Genomic DNA, 17,902 nt, shown 5'->3' with positions numbered 1-17,902 from the left:
TCTCAAATACAGTTCAAACTCCTCACTTGGTCTTCAAGGCTCTTTATCATTTGCTTTTTGTTTTGTTTTGCTTTCTTGCCAACTATCTATTTGTCAAGGACTCTGCTCACTTTCCAGCATGCCAGAGCAGCACATTACTGGTCATTACGTCTTTATATAAGCATGCTTGTCCCTCTGTCTTTTCCACTTGGTGAGTTCTTAGTTGTCCCTTAAGACATGGAACAATCATAAATTCCTCTACAAAACCTGTTTTTTCGCTTTCTCCACTCAACATCATGACCTGCTCCAGGCATTTCCCCTGTGGTTACATCATAAATTAAAAATATTTTTTGAGGCAAATTCATATAATTAATCATTTAAAGTTACTGATTATTTCATTTATTTAATCAATCCAGAAGGCAGAGAGACAGAGAGAGAAACAGAGATAAAGTCTTGCCAAACCCCTGCCACAGCCAGGATTGGACCAGCTGGAAGTCAGATCCCAGCTCTCAATCTAGGCCTCCTACAGGCACGACAGGGACCAAGTCCCGGGGCCAATATGCACTGCCCCCCATGCTTTAATAGGAAGCTGCGGCTGGAAGTGGACCTGGGACATGTACAAAGGAAATAATTTAATATGGTGAAAAGATTAAGCAATTACCGCATCTACGTAGTTCTACTTGGTTATAACTTAACTCAATATGCACCCACTGAACTATACCTTTGCAACCATAATACTATATACATAGTAGGTGCTCAATGAATAAAGATGGACTCACATATTCAACAATGGAAAATTAAATTGTAGACCATATTTCTCCTGTTTTTATTATTTAATTATGTAAAACAATAGAGAATTATACTCATGCTTAGGAAAAACATCCTAAAAAAACATCGAACTCCTTTCAAACTTGTAGAAAGAAACTGATATTTAGCAATCAAAATATATGCTTTTTTCTTGCAGTATTTGTTTAATAACTAACCACTGAGTCTGTTATGCCTAAGGAGCTAGTCTTAAGTACTGAAACACACATCAATGAACAAATGAGACAAAATAAGTTACATTACATGTTAGAAGGTAGGAAATGTTACAGAAGACCAAACTGAGCCAGATGAGGGAGGAGCTGCGATTTAGAACAGATAATGGAGGTTGGCCCTACAAGCAGGTGATATGTAAACCAAGGGCAGGTGAGAAAAGGGCACCAGGTGAATAACTGGATGAAGAATGTTCCAAGCAGAGGGAAAGGCTACGACTAAGATCCCAAGAAAGAAACACGCCTGGCATGACCAAGAAATAGCAACAAAACCAGTATGTCTAGATTATAGTCAGCTGAGGAAGTTTCTAGTCCTAAAACTTGAAAGGATGGAGCTGTCTTTAATGGAGATCAGGAGTGGGGGAGCATTTGAGCCCTGGAGGACCACGTGCAGGGCACAAACGGGACTCCTACGTGACCAAGTAGAGACGCACTTTGGGCAGGTGGATGTCTGAGTTTAGAGAAGTGAGGGGTGCAGAATTTAAGGATAAAAAAGATAATGAGCCAACAGTACCAGAGGATGCTGCAGGCAGTTTGAAACAATGTAAAATTATTAATAACAGTGTGACTTGATAAGGAGTCAGGAATCTTGAGTTTACAGACTGCTGATGCCACAGACTTAGGTCAAAAACTCTGTGAGCAATGGTTCTCAAATGGGTAAAAGTCCGAGACCAAAGTTGTGGCCTGCAGGTGAAGGTTCACAGCTGGGTCATGCAGCTGGGCCAGAGCACTGCATGTTTTAAGACACCATTCAGCCAGGTCCGTACTGATACCTGCATCTGGGCTACACTGCTGCTTCCTGGTCATCAAGCACTGACTGTTAATGTCAACATGGGACACAGCTATCAAAGCTCGTGCCACATCAATTCCTGTAATTTGGAGAACGGCACGGTAGCCTAATGGCTAAAGTTCTCACCTTGCACGCGCAGGGATCATATATGGGCGTTAATTTGTATCCCAGCTGCTCTACTTCCCTTCCAGCTCCCTGCTTGTGGCTTGGGAGAGTAGTCAAGGGCGGCCCAAAACCTTGGGATCCTGTGTCCATGTGCAAGACCTGGAAAAATTTCCTGGCTCCTAGTTTCAAATTGGCTCAGATCTGGCCATTACGGCCACTTAGGGAGTGAACCAGAAAATGGAAGATCTTTCTCTCTGTCTTTCCTTCTTTCTGTAAGATCTGCCTTTCCAATAAAAATAAATAATTTTTTTAAATTCCTGTAATTCGGACTCCCCAGGCAGTGAGCCTCTAGGGTGGGCCTCCTTCCTCCAGGAAGGGCCTTCTCTCTGGACATTCTGCTTTTCTAACTTGTATCTTGTATCTGTCCCATTTCTTCTTTTTTCAACTGCACAACACCTCCCTCTCCACTTCTGTTTGGACTGCTGTGGGAGAGGATACTCAGTGCCGCCAGACTGGACGATTTATTTCCAAAGACTAAACTCTGTGACAAGGCCATCTTAACATGTTGGAGAAATAGCTGTAAGAAAGATCCAGAAGAGACTGCCGAGAGGCAGGAGGAAAACCAAAAGAATATGGTGTCACAGAAGCCAAGTGAAGAAAGTAAGGTTAGTTATCTTCGTGATCTTAAGAGAGGGAACCAGTGATCAACCACATTAAATGATATGCAGATTTAGTAAGGTGGGAACTGACCACTGAATTCAACAATGTACTGTTTTTCAGCAAGCTTAACAAGAGCAATTCTGATAATGTGGTGTGAGCAAAATTCTGACTCAGTAGGTTTAAGATAGAATGAGATGACAGAATGAACTAATGAATTTGTAAGATGCGAGAAATGCTGCTGTTAAGGAGAAGGGTGAGAGTGATAGCTCGGCACACAGGGAGCTTAGCGGGGGTTAAAATGCTGGCGGGAACAAGCTGGCACACAGCAGAGACTTGGGCATGTCAACATGTAGGGATCTACGCTTGAAGAGACAAGCAGTAAAAGAGCGGGCGTAAACGGTGAGGCTGCCCGCAGCAGAGGGAACAGCGCAGTCACGGCTGACAGGAGGGAACTGGGATCCCAGGACACCTGCTGGTGAACAGACGTGGCAGAGGATTATGCAGTTCTCTCCTGGGTGCTTCAAGTTTCTCACCGAAGTGACAAACAAAGCAAGCGGCGCTGAGTGACAGTAACACAAAAGGGATTAGAGGTCTGAGGCCAGAGAAGATGTGAAAAAAATAATTTTAGAAATCACCATGGTCTGTGCTAATCAGTGTGGTTCAAGATCTTGCACTTTTCTGCATTTTGCTAGTTTCTAGTCAACAAAAAACAAAGTCGCATAGAAATCTGAGAAGTAGCACGCTAGGTCAGATCAGAACTGTCTGACTGCACACCACCTGGTCCTTTCCACGTTATGACTGACACTGAGCAGGGTTATTTAATTGGCATTTCATGTCTGTTAGCTCTAGTAAAAATACGAACTTGTAGTTGTTTTTTTTAACTTTGTTTTTGCGGGGTGGGTATTTTCTACAGTGGTTAAGCTGCAGCTTGGGCCATCTGTATACTGTATTGCCATTACCTGGTTCGAGTTCCATTTACTCTGCTTCACGATAGAGTATCCTAGGAGGCCGTGGGTCATGGCTCACGTACCTGGGCTCTGCCACCCAGCCAGGGTGTGAACCAGTAGACAGAAGATCTCTCTCCATCTGTATATCTCTCTTCTTCTTTTTCCCCCCAACCTATGTCTTTCCAGTAAAATGAGAAATAAATTGCTAAAATGAGTCAGTAGAAAAACCTCATTTCTCCTAATTATTCACTTTATTTTATTGATCACACTGAAGTGGGATGAGGACTGATGCTTCAGAGAAGTGCTAGCCCGGAAGAGTGGGGGAGTGATGGCACTTGGAAAATTAACAGTGAGTGCCCAGCAGCATGAAGCACTCACAGGAAGTTTGCACTCATTAGCTTAAAAACCAATCAGCAAGAGCAGCCTAAGACGGCCAACTTGGCTCTGCTTGTTTGCCACCTGGCCGTGAACTCTGGCATTTTTGTTCTTTGAATCGCTGCTTAGGTAGCTCCATGTTGACCCCACTGTGCTTCTGGGATGTGAATCGATCCTAAAGATTCCCAACGACAGAATAACTTTTCATTTGAAGAACTTGTAATCACTGAACAATGCTGACCAGCAAACAACAGTCCATTCAAAACCTAAGACTCGGGGCTTGTCTAGCAGGATCATATCCTATTACCTGATAGGACGATGGATCAGGAGACGGGTAACATTAGGCAGGGCCATTACATTAACTAACACTTCAGAGAACCATATCTGGGGTAGTTTCTGTGGGGGATGTGTGGGTCAAACCCTGTGGAAATTCTAGCCCCATGGGTTAGTTCAAGAGTTGGGGTGGTGATGGCTTGAGCTAGGTGTGACCAAACAGCCTGCGATCATTCACAGGTAAAGGAACTGACAACAGTCTGGACTGGTCAAGGCAGCAGCACCTGAATGTGCATCCTGAATAGGGTGTGGAGTGGGCTGGGCTGCAACGTTCACCAGCTCATACAAGGCCAAATGGAAGGCCACACTATGCTGGGCACTGGCCTAAAACCCGATGGCATGTATGAGAACTGGGTTTGGGAGTGGATCAAGTGGAGGAACTTGGGAAACTCCGCTGGTGAGTCATAGCTCCCGCTGGTGAACATGTGGTCCAGACCTGGGGGTCGGACAAGCTGAGCAAAGTAGCTAAAATGGCTGGCCAGTGTGTGAATTGGTAATGGAACAGGGTGGACAGGGCAGGACTGAGCAAACCTTAGCCCACAAGCAAAATTAGAAACCAGGGTGGCGCACAGGTCATGCCAAGCTTGGCTCTTGCCCTACTGGTCTGAGTGAGCCAGGGACGCTAAGCTACAGTGTCTAAGGCAGGGACTAGAACAGGTGAGGGGCTATGCCAAGCTTAGTCAGAGCAACCACTGGCATGTGCGTGATCTACGGCTGGGAACAAGACTGGTTGGGGAGCTATGGGGACATCCTAGCTGGGTTGAGTTCCCACCAAAGGGCGCACAAGCTGGAATGGGGCTGCATTCTGGTCAGGATACGGTTGTAGACTCCCTCGGCACAAGTGTGGACTGGGACAGGACGCACCAAGTCGGGCCTGACTCCAACACCATCTGGTGTCCTGGAGGACCAGGGTAGATGTGGGACGGATTAGGTTAGGTCTCAACCCCTACTGAGCCATATGTGAGCTGCATGTGGGTATGGACAAGCCATGGCAGGGCTGAAACATCCAACAGCAAGAACCAGATTGGGTTGAAAGCCAGTTAGCAAAAGCCACTGTTCCTGCTAGGACAGGAGGTGAACTGAGTAGTGCTGGCGCATGGACCCACTGGTATGCACGAATTCTGGCATTGGGAGAGGTTCTGATGGAGGAGCCTGGGCAACTCCTGTGGCAGGACACAGACCCGGCAGGTAAGCGCAAGAAGTCTGATAGGAAATAGCCCAGAACAAGCCATGGAAAGTTTCCCACTGGCATACATTTGGCATGGGTCGGGGGCAGACAAGGCTGAATCAGTTCACGTCATCCACTTGCAAATCTGAGCACCAGAACAGAGTGTGGGTCGAGCCAGGTTTGGTTGTGACAAAAACCAGTGCACAATATGGAATGCCAAGGTGAGGTTGCCTGTGCCAGATGTGACTGCAGCGCCCAACCAGCATACGTGAGAACCAAGAAGGGAGGGTTGGAGCCGGTAGGGGGAATAAGGTGGGGGTTCCCTTGCTGGACAGCTACTCACACTGGAGAGCATGAGTTGGGAAGGGGGCAGACCAGACTAAGCAGGGCTACAACACCTGTGGGCCTCATGTGGACTAGATCAAGGAAAAGTCAGGTTGGGCTGATTGATCCTACCAGTGCAAACAAAATTAGAGTGGGTGAGGGTTGGTTGGGCTTAGCCGCAGCATCAGCTGGCACAAGCTGGCACTGGGGGCCAATTCTGTCAAGTCAAACCACAGAACCACCTGGAGAGTGCATAATCCGCAAGTTGGAGTGGCCTGGGAGGGAAATAGTGGCCTTCTCCCTCTTGGGTTACCACTCCCACGGGAGGGCACAAAAACCAGGAAAGGGGCTAGGGTGGCTAGACAGAGAGACACCCAACAACATCCGTGAGGGCTGGAGAGTTCAGCTGGTTAGATGGAACTAGGCTTTAATACCCACTGACATGTATGAGAACCGAATGGGATGTGGGACAGACTAGACTAGTCTGCCACACATACTGGCAAACCTGGGTAGGGGGCAGGCCTGGTGGGGGTTACTGTGGGTCGCTCCGACTAGGCTGCAGTTCCCACTGGTTTATGTGAGGTCCGAGTGTGTGCTGGGCAGAACCAGGCTGGACTGCAACACCCATGGGTTCCAGTGAAAGACAGGGATGGAAACAGAACCAACCCAGCAATTGCAACCACTAGCTGATCAGGGCGATGGACTGTGCCAGGCCCTGTACTTGCTAGCACATACAAGATTCTGGTCTGGGAACACCTCAAAGTTTCTTTGGGGATCTCCCCAATCAAACTGCCGGACTCAGAACCCTAACCAAGAAAAGACAGAGGACAGAACAAGTCAATCAACCACCTCAGCCATATGTTGGCAGTGAAAAACTGGGCAAATGGAGACTCTATGATGGACTATGTCAATCAGTGGATTCTTCAACGACCGCATCGTGCTTGGAGTGGCGAGATTGGTAACAACTCATAACTGTTAAACTATCAAAACCACTTGAGCAAGAATCTCAGAGCATGCCCTACATTAGGGATCTTGGGTGGGTGGGAGACTAGGTGGGGCTTCTCCCTCAATATCCCCCTTTACCTCAGATACATGAAGGAAACAATAGGGAAATAATAGTCTTACCCACTTTCCTGTAGCCCTTGAACCTTTTTACCCTAATTAACTACATAAAGATTATTAAAAATATAATAAAAAATGGGAAAAGTTAAAAAAAAAAACAGCCAATTTTTTGAAGATGGACTTGACTTGTGGCAGGATCAGAGAACGCATTCAAGAAGGCAAAAAACAAGGTCATAAGAAAGGGTAACCAGAGCCCTGATGACAAAGAGTGTTCCTAGGTGCCTAAGACAACTGCTGACGGCTGGCACAGAGGGATAAGGTCTGTAGCGCTAGTGTGTTAGACATTTACTACAGACAGACAAAAGGGGACCCAGGCCTTGGCTGAATCCTGGGCTAGCCAGGGCAACTGATTCCATGGATTGTCTGGATCCAGGACTAGTCATAGCAAACGATTCCATGGAGTGTTCGGATTCTGGGAAGACTTACTCTTGACTATCTGCTATCTATCCTCAGGCTAGGTCATTTCTGATGGTACGAAAGCCAACAGAACACAGCTAAGGGCAAAAAGACAGCAAGTCATCTGGTTCTATCACTCCTGATGGATAGTACTAAGAAGACTGTTGACAGAGTAGCTTGGTTAGAAGTGAGCATTTTAAGCTATATATTTATTCAAACTGAGTAATTACTAAATCTTCCATATCAATATTCCCTTATCAGTTTTTATTAGGTATCTAATTAATGCATAGAGTTGTACATCTGAGACTGTTCTGGAAAAGGTTGACCTTTATTAAATTATTTTAATAAAACTAAATTACTTTTGAAATACTTTAAAAGGGTCATGGGTAGGGATATAATAAATTAAGGATTACTTTTCAACAGCTGTAGAACAAGAATAAACAAGTTCTTCATGAAGGACTAACAGGGGCCCTTTTAAGGAGGTGCTATTTATTAATATCTAAGAGGAAACTGTAGATGCTGTGTTACAATTGTCTTCGGCAAGTTAAAGAAACACAGAATAAGAGAATGAATGAAAAGAGACGGGAGGAGCAGCAAGAATGAAACGGAGGCAGAAGTTCAAAGGTGAGAACTGTGCGTCCTCATTGCTTCTTCTGCGAACACCTGCTAACTGTACATTCTATCGCTTCCTACTTATTCAGATAATTGTGGCAATTAATCTTTCTACTCAGATTTTTCTCCCCTGTCCAACCCCCTCTTTTTTGCCTGATTTTCCTTTTTCTTTTTTTTTTTTTACTTGGAAAGTCAGATATACAGAAATGGAGGAGAGACAGAGAGGAAGATCTTCCATCCGTTGATTCACTCCCCAAGCAGCCGCAATGACCGAAGCTGAGCTGAGCAGAAGCCAGGAGCCAGGAGCCTCTTCCGGGTCTCCCATGCAGGTGCAGGGTTCCAAGTCTTTGGGCCGTGCTTGACTGCCTTCTTAGGCCACAAGCAGCAAGCTGGATGGGAAGCGGGGTCCATATGGGATCTTGGCACATGCAAGGCAAGGAGTTTAGCCGCTAGGCTACTCTGTCAGGCCCTTGCTGCCTTTTCCATATTATATTCACATTTCCCTCCCTGAGTGAAAAACTGGGAATGGCATGGATTTATAGATACACCCTATCAGAATAATATCAATTATGTAATTAGGCATCAATCAACAAATGACTGATGTGAAAGTGGACAATTTTGTGTACTTGAAAGTTTGAGGAGTAAAGCAGTATTTGATCTGGGTCCAATTCAGAGAAACAGAAAGTGTCCCTAGAACTCTGAGTCTGTCTCGTTACACTCGATTTGCCTTTTCGGGCTGGCCGTCCTCTGCCCTTCTCCCTTTCCGTTTCAGGCAGCTGGCCTCTCCGGTACTTCCCTAGAGCAGTCCTTTCCTGCCTCCAAGCTACAGCAGGAGCCGCTGAACAAAATCAGCAGGCAAGAGAAGAGAGCTGGAGTCATTACGTCTACCCCCTCCCTGAGGGCCGTCTGCGTCCTGGTACAGGCTGTGTTCTCTGTGTGCAGCCACAGCCAGTCACGCAGCTCCCTGATGCAACAGCAGTTCTACAGGTTCCAGAACTACTGCTTCTTTCCCTTGCTTCGGAGGTCCACACTGGTAACTGATAGCTCATCAGACTGTTCCTTTATTAAACCTTTGTCAATCAATCCCCTAAGAGTGTCTGCATTCGTACTTGGTAGGAGTAGGACACAACTTCTGAAATCCTACTAGCAGGCTGTTTTTATAAAATCCAAACAATTCTTATTCCAAATTACTCTAGTAATTTCTCAAATGAAGTTGGATTTCTCTCTTAACTGTCCACAGTGAAAATTCAGCCCTAGCTTTAGAACTCATTTCTTTAGGGAAACAGGAAAGAACAGCAGCCCTTTAGACCTACCCACTGATGAAGACGCAAGAAAGCCTCTTTTGATACTGTAATTTACCCAAGTGAAAATAGAAATGAGATAATTTCAGAAATCTGCTTATAAAGAGTAGGTTTCTTCACCAACATGCACCTTACCTCTTTCTCCCTGTTGAGCAGCACCAGCTGGCTGTCTGTGAGGATGCAGTATTTCCGCTCCCATGTTGTCGTCTCAGTGTAGGGCGACTGACCGCAAGACAGGCGATGGGTAGGCGGCCCTTTCACATCTGTGTGACACAACAAGAAAAAGGGGGAAATTGTCATCCTCAGTAAACCAGTATTTCAAATCCAAGATTCTACAAAAACAGATTAATAAGGAGCTAAATCCAAACACAAATTTCAATGGCAAACTGAAAATTTCCTCTTCAGACATAAAACCTGTTATAAACAACAGAAATCTGCACTCTCTCCTGCCGCCGAGCAGCACAGAGCGAGGCCTAAGTGCGCTCACGATTCGGCCTCACTCGTAACCCACCGCCATGGCCGAGGGAGGCATCGCTGCTGCAGGTGTAATGGACGTGAACACTGCGCTACAAGAGGTGCTCAAGACCACCCTCATCCACGACGGCCTCGCGCGTGGCATCCGTGAAGCCGCCAAAGCCTTAGACAAGCGCCAAGCCCACCTCTGTGTGCTGCCATCCAACTGTGGTGAGCCCATGTGTGTCAAGTTGGTGGAGGCCGCGTGCCGAACACCAGATCAACCTCATTAAGGTTGATGACAAGAAGAAGCTTGGGGAATGGGTAGGCCTCTGTGAAACTGACCGAGAGGAGAAACCCCGTAAAGTAGTTGGCTGCAGTTGCGTAGTTGTTAAGGACTATGGCAAAGAATCTCAAGCCAAAGATGTCACTGAAGAATACTTCAAATGCAAGAAATGAATAAATAAACGTTTGGCTCATAAAAAAAAAAAAGAAATCTGCAAAGGGACTGAATTCTTCTACTTTTAATCACCAGCCAACACCTGCTAGAATTCCTCTACTTTTAACTTGACTCAGGAATCACCAGCCAACACCTGCTAAAACAACAGCAGGCCGCTGCGGGGCTAAATCACTGGCGTTCTTAAGAAAAGGGTGACTTGGACAAGAATATTAGGTATTTCAGAAGAAATAGATGTTACATATACACGTTGTTACTGCTGACCCAGAACTGAGAGTCAAGTTATTAGCACACTATGTCTTCAAGGTAGCTCTGAACGCTCAAGAACTGGAAAACTTACACCACATTATCTTGTTACCACTAGAGGCCAGTAAGATCTTAAAAATAGAAAACAGTTTGCCCAAGAAATGATCTGAATGTATTACCATCATGCTTCCTAAAGGTGAGAGTAACAATACTAAAAAACAATGCCTCAACAACTCCCAAATGTCTCATTTCCTCAAAATACCAATATCAACACTCCTGTTACTTTAAAAAAAGGTGTTTGTTAGATATTATTCTAACTTATGCTGTTGCAAACCTTGGCATAAAATCATCAGAACATATCAGATTCATTTAGAAAGACTTTGGTGACATTCATCATATAGCAAATGTTCCTTAGCCACGAAGGACTGATTTCTCTCAGGAATATACTCCAGTGATTATTCTAAATGCATTATTTATTACTATCTAGTTATTGGGATAAAGGACTAAATCAGACCAGATAAAACAGAAAGCGAGCACCAAGGTATTAGACGAGTACTTCTGAATATCTGTACTTCCTGAAGACTCAGTGTCTCTTCTTGTAGCATGATAAGTATTACTGGTACTGACTTCAGGGAAAGCCATGACTTCCTAGATGGCCTATATTATAATGACCAAAATACACATAATTGTTGCCAGAGTTCTGTAGAAAGTAAGCAGCAAGTTATTATTTAGAGCAGATGCATATTCTCTTACATTCCATTTATGCAAATAATATCTTTATTCCTTCTGGCTTGATTTCCCATGCTTTAAAGGCTTATCCATCTTTGCCTGTTAGGGAGCTTATTAACTTACCCCTTAAAGATAAGTCAGGGCCCCAAAAAACATTACTGGAACTTGGCAAGGAATGTTACTGATTCTAATGTTTTTAGATTTGTCTCCTTGTCTTCCTGTTTCTATGCCTGCTGCACTACATGCTGGACCTCATGCTGGACCATATGCTGGACCACATGCTGGACCGCATGCTGGACCGCATGCTGGACCGCATGCTGCACTACATGCTGGACCGCATGCTGGACCACATGCTGGACCACATGCTGCACTACATGCTGGACCACATGCTGGACCACATGCTGCCTCCACAGCATCTCTATTCCATTCCTACTATCCCTTCTAAGCCCGCAACCTTCCCTCGGTATTTTCAGCATCTTAAATCACTTCAAGACAGAACCAGTTCAGAAGAGTAGTAAAGACATCACTCCCATCTGAGGGCCTGGCTTCCAGTTCCACCTCCACTCCTGTCTCAGAAGAAGATGGCTCGAGTAGTTGGGGCCCTTTCAAGTCACATGACAGACCTGTATTAATTTCCTGGTTCCTTGCTTCAGCCCAATCTCAGCTGCTGGAGACAAGTAGATTCCTGACTATCTACTGTTTCTTTCTGATAAATAAAACAAAAATAAAATTTAAATTACTTTAGAAAAGAACTGTATCTTAAGTTTTTTGTTTTTGAAGATTTCACAAAAATTGGGTGGGCACTGACATGTAGGAGGCTAAACAGCCTCTTGGGGCTCCTGCGTCTCATACAGCAGGGCTGGTTGAGGCTTAATGACTGTTTCTGATCCAGCTTTCTGCCAATGCATCCTAGGTGGCCAGCAAGGATGTCCAAGCTCTCAGGCTCCTGGCACCCACTGGGCAGCTCTGGAGGGAACTCCAGGCTCCTGGTTCCTGCCTGTCCCAGAACTCGTGGACGCTGACATTTGGGAACAAACTATCAGATGGGTGATTGACTCAAAGGGATAAAAGTCAACATATCTTTTTCTCAAAATTATCATGAAAACATTTGAAAAAAAAACTTCCTTATAGATTTTTTAAAATGTTCATTTTTTATCGGAAAGGCAGATTTAGACAGAGACAAAGAGACAAAGATCTCCCATCCTCTGATTCACTTTCCAACTGGTTGCAACGGCCGAAGCTGAGTCAATCCAAAGCCAAGAGCAGGGAGCTTCTTCCAGGTCTCCCACATCGGTGCAAGCTCTCAAGGCTTTAAAAGAAATGGATGCACCTACTTTATGTGGAAATATGGTGGGTTTGTGGCCTAGACATGTTTTCATTCAAGTAACTAACTGGATTACATAAGTTAGCATGGGTGACCTAGACTGCCTGCTGCAGAATAACTGTACCATCTACAATCAATAGGATAACCCAGACTACCTGAAAAAATATAAACCTGCATCAATTTAATACTTAAATTATCTTCTCTGTGTGGTCCTGAATGGTTTTCCTAAGCTCATTATCCATATCTCATTCTGTCCAACTCAAATTTTGCTCTGGTTTCTTACTAGATATTGGGAAAATAAAGTAATGGCTCATACTCATTTTGGAACCCAAGAGCACCCTTCTCCAATACTAACAGCCAGATAAAACAGGGAGTAATTTTCTATACTTTCAAAAATTCTGTTTGCTTTAATAGATTGATTAGCCATCCTAAAGGTCTTACAGTTTCATTTTTTTCCAATAATTCCATTAAAAAATATTTTATCAGCAGCCGGTGCTGTGGCTCAACAGGCTGACTCTCCACCTGCTGGTCCTGGCATCCGGATATGTCCTGGTTCCACTTCCACTCCTTCTCTCTGTATACTGCCCAGGAAAGCAACTCCTTGAGACCCTGCACAATGTGGGAGACCTAGAAGAGGCTCCTGGCTTAGCGTGAGCTCAGCACCAGTGCCTGGAGTTATTTGTGGAATGAACCAACAAATGGAAGGCCTTCTCCTTCTGGCTCTTTTTCTCTCTGTAAATACGCCTTTCAAAAAGAAATAATTCTTTGAAAAAATAATAATTTTAAGTACATAGAAGAAAACAAGAAACAATTGTCTCTGTTATAGTCATTTTACTTAAAATAAGTAAACAACTTTTCAAATAATCTAGATTTGTTATGTTGAATTATCCATGGTAACTGAAGAGGTAATCAATCGCACATAACCAAAGCCTTTTTACCTGTGACTATAACGAGATAAGCTCAGAGTTCTGGCCTATTTTGTGTATCAATCCTACCAATCATTGCTTTTTGCTCTAGTGACTTACTTCAATTTCTTGGTTTCAATTATTTTTAGTATTCAGAATTCACTAGAGAAAAGGACAACTAACTTAGAATCACAAAGAAGAATCTTAATAGCAAAATTGGAAACAAATTTAGATTTGCTTTGTTCACTCCTATGAGGATACTAAGAACAGTGAATGCTGGCCTCATTATAAAAATTGAGTAATTTGTGAAACAGTAAAAAAAAAAAAAAAGATAATTCACTGGAGCTCTTTGGAAAGCCTTCTCCATCCATGGACATTAATCCACATCAACAGTGCTCATATTTTTTGAACTCCAGTTCTTTAAGACTTTTTAAAATCGTGAGCTTAAAAGAAAATAAAATCATGAGTTTACGTGAGTTACATCAGCATTTACAAATGTGTCAGTTAAAACTGATAGATTTTAAACACAGATATTTATTTAATCATAGTAATTGTACTGCAATATTAACATCAATCAATTATAATGAGATGTATCTATTTTCTGAAAGAAAAAGAGTTACTTAATAGAGTGACATTGTTTTGCACTTTTGTAAATGCCTTTCCACTTTGAGTAGACCGTGACTGGATCCCACCGTCTGTCTATATTCTCCATGCTGCTGGTCTGCTCAATGCATGTAGAGAAAAGCTGGATTCACAAACACTAGTTAGAAAAGGGACGAGGATTTCAATATTGATAAAGAACCATGGGCATTGTTCTTTAATACTATACCAAAATCCAACCAACATTTGCTTTTTAAAAGTTAAATATGGGCCTGGTGCTATGACCCGGGGCTCAGGCTTTGTCTTGCTACTCCTGAATCTCACCCTTAGCAGTGAGTGTTGGCAGTGGTTTTCTCTGGTGAGAAACATTTATGGTTGTCTTTAACGTCTGTTACATAAACAAGACTGAAAACTCATTTAGTTTTTAGTCTTATTATAAAAAATAGCTTAACAAGATCCTGGGGTTTTAGGACAAGAGGAAGTTAATGAAGCGTTTTTTTTTTTAAATATATATATATATATATATATATATATATGTATGGCAAAAGGTTAGAAGATGAAAACAGAAGCCTGCACAATGGATGGGAGGTGAACGGAATCACCTCACCGAAAGATCATTTGGGTCTGCACTAGACTGGTGACAGCAGAAATGCTAAGAAACTGACTATGAGAGCCAGAATTGGAAACAAGAATCAATTGCCTTAGGAACTTTCTAATTGTCTGTAGCGGAAGACTAGCACCAAAGAAATAAGAGACTAAAAGAGTTAATATAATATTTTTAAAAGTTCATAAAGCAGGTTATCCAAACATAATTGAACTGTCCCAAAAAGGAAGAAAACCTAAAAGGGAAGTTCAATTCAAGGATCCAGTACAATCCATTAGCTGCAACACTCAAAATACTGAATCTCTGGGGTTGGTGCTCTGGCTCAATTTAGCCAATCCTCCACCTACAGGCACCTGCATTCCATATGGGTGCCAGTTCCTGGGCCAGGAAAATAACAGACAATCACAGCTCAAATTCTTGAGACCCTGCATCTGCATGGGAGACCCAGAAGAAGCTCCTGGTTCCTAGCTTCAGATTGGCTCAGCTCCGGTCGTTGTAGCCATTTGGGGAGTGAACCAGCAGATGAAAGTCTTTCTCTCTATAAATATGCCTTTCCAACAAAAATAAATCTTAAAAAAAAAAAAAACTACTACATCATTTATTTTATCAGCAATTCTAAAAGCCAAATTTTGGTCGCATGTAGATGTAGTATAAGTTCAATGACTATTTGACAAGGGAACAACGGACTTATACTGTGCTGTTGCTCCCACGTGGAGACGCAGGGAAGAGCCAAAGTGGCATTACAGAGTGAAATCTGGAAGAGGGGGCAGGGAATGGGTAGGTAGATGCATCAGGATCATTCTTCTCTGAAGGTAAGACAACTGGTACCTTCTACACTAACAAAGGAGATCAAACACTCACAACAAACAAAGGGCACTCTACCCGGAAGCAAACACACAGGTAAAGCAAAATGGATCACCCAAACATGGTGGATGTCAAAGAAAAACAACTGGTAAGGGAAATACAATTTTGGTATATTACAAATCGTTAGATATTTATTTAAGTTGCTTTTAAAAATAATGTATTTTATTGGAGCCAGCACGTGACATAACAGGTACAGCCACCATCTGGGGTACTGGTTTGTATCCCAGGTGTTCCACTTCTGATCCAACACCCTGCCTCTCTCTGCAACTCTCCCTTTCAAATAAATACAATGTTAAAAACAAGACTCGTTTAACTTATTTCAAAGGGAGAGAGAGAAAGAGTTCTTTCATCCTCAAGTTCATTCCCTAACTGGCTGCCAAGGCCAAAGACGCAGCAGCCTGCAGCCAGGAACCAAGAGCTGCTTCTGAGTCTCCCCCTGGGTTAAGAAGGGCCCAAGCACCGGGGCCACCTTCTGCTTTCTCAAGTGCTTTGTCAGGGAGCTGGACTGCAAGAGAGGCAGCTGGGACTCTAAACTGCACTCCTCTGGGATATCAGCTCTGCAGGTGGCAACTCAATGCGCTAAGCCACAATACCCCCTGTTAAGAACCTTCTGCAATCCAATGCTCCAGTTCACCCGTCATCAGCTGACTCTGTTCCACTACTAAAGTACAGAAAGGAAAGGTAGACCTGTTTAAGTCAAGACAATCAAGTTTAATGTTACTGATTTTATCGCTTCAGTATATTCTCTTCCTTCATATTCTTTCAAACATCCCATTTCCTAAACAATAAGCAAACTTTTTCCTGAGACAGACAACCATCCAATACACATTGGGATAGCAAATTATATATAACAATTCTTGCAAATCAATGGCCGTGATCTCCTTGCTAAACAAGGATACTGAGTAATAACAGATGCAATACATCTAAGACATAAAAGCAGGTCAGAAATACTTCCCTTCATGAAAATGTAAATGTTATTCTTTATATCGGCATAAATGCACCATCCAAGCACAGGTATGTGTAAAAATGAAGTTGTCTGTGGCATTTCATCTTAGCCAGCCATTTTCACTCCCTGCTCAGTTAGACATTTAACTTCCACGCTACCTGGCCACTGGTGCCTGGCCAGTAACTCTGAAGAAAAGCTCAGGAGGCACACATCCGTCCTTGAGGTGAGTCATTTCCTGGAGTTGACTATTTGCGAAGGTCCCTTTGCTGTTCCCTCTCAGTCACAGCATCACCAGACTTGAGCAGAGAGGGCGTAACTAGACACAATGAGTTAGGTGATAACAGGGTAGTTTTGACTAATTTATGGAAGGCAATCAGATTTTTGACACTTCAAACTTCTTTATTTAGAGAATGAAGTTTAGTTTGATGCTACTACCTGTATATTATAAGAAAATGGCAAGGATGAGGAAGAATTGCTATGTTGGTTCCACCTTGCTCTGCTTGCATAGCTAGTTCGGTTCGGGCGGTCTTTATCACGTGTGCCAGGAAGCAGCTGACTGATCATGTGGTTTTCCTCCTCTTCTGAGCTGGCATGTTAGCAGGAGTAAGTCCCCTAACTCCCACCCTGGGCCCAGCTTAAACAGCTGCATGCCTTCCGTGACTGGCTGGAATGTGATAGGGGATGCCAGTACCAAGATGACAGGTGCCAGGTCCATTACGGCCAGTTCTCCAATTCCAGACACGTCTATAATTATTATTAATCCTCCTACCCCCCCAAAAATATACTCAAAATGAAATAATTTACTTATATACTTAATCCTATAAAATAAAAAAATGCTTTCCTTAGGCAGGCACTGTACCAGTCTGATCTGTAAAAATGACCCTGGTATTGTATTAGGAAATGATCAAATTTAAAGATCATTTTCGTATCTCATGTTTCTCTTACTGGTAGAAAAGCACAGAGAGAACTGATCTCAAATAACATTTAATGCACATTCCTTCTTTCATATTTAGTATCTTGTCTGATATTAATACATTGCTCCATTTGACTCTGAATTGTATCTCATCACTTTCCTTTAGGGGAAGCTGCTGTTGGGGGGAAAAAATCAGAGCTCTTAAAGGAAAGTGATTCTTAGTGGAGGGGGGAAAAAGAATAAATAGTTTACCACTACTGAGAGATCAGTTACTGAGCTTTTAACAATTAGTTACACTGCCAATACTGTGACATTATCTGCCTACCTCAGACCAGAAGTAGGCAGACTGCATTAAAAATAAAAACTGTCATGATTCTGGCAGCATTCAAATCTTTAATGGCTCTACCTCTCTCCATAATGTCAATGAGAGAGAATCCACGGCTCAACATGCATCTTTTCTAAATCACGACCCATTTGAATCACAAAATGCTGAGCGCACAGGGAAATATCAAGGACAGAACACGCACTTCTTCAAAGGCTCCAATCAGTCACTCACTTTAAGTCTCCAACCCTATGCAATGCATTCTGACCTGATACATTAGAAGTGAAAAACCTGTTTTTCAGGCAAAAATCACTGCGCTCACGTGAGTGGAAGGAGCAAACAGCTCTGCCCTGAAGCTGTCAGGCAGGGAGGGAAGGGGGCAGCCAGCTTTTC

General features: G+C 43.4%; 1 protein-coding gene and 1 pseudogene across 4 annotated transcripts in view; one reads left to right on the top strand and one right to left on the bottom strand.

The window, feature by feature from the left end:
* The window catches only part of RASAL2 (RAS protein activator like 2), a 344,868-nt gene that overhangs the window by 172,523 nt on the left and 154,443 nt on the right, over positions 1-17,902 (bottom strand). For all 4 annotated transcript variants that reach the window (XM_058660706.1, XM_058660707.1, XM_058660704.1 and 1 more), the window contains exon 2: positions 9,282-9,409. In XM_058660706.1, the coding sequence (XP_058516689.1) occupies positions 9,282-9,409 (128 nt within the window). The remainder of the gene's footprint in view (positions 1-9,281; positions 9,410-17,902) is intronic.
* On the top strand, positions 9,637-10,095 carry LOC101523964 (small ribosomal subunit protein eS12-like; annotated as a pseudogene).

The sequence above is a fragment of the Ochotona princeps genome, chromosome 2 (assembly GCF_030435755.1).
Source record: "Ochotona princeps isolate mOchPri1 chromosome 2, mOchPri1.hap1, whole genome shotgun sequence".
Classification (NCBI taxonomy): domain Eukaryota; kingdom Metazoa; phylum Chordata; class Mammalia; order Lagomorpha; family Ochotonidae; genus Ochotona; species Ochotona princeps.
Note: the sequence above shows the minus strand (reverse complement) of the source record. Positions and strands in the feature narration are given on the sequence as shown.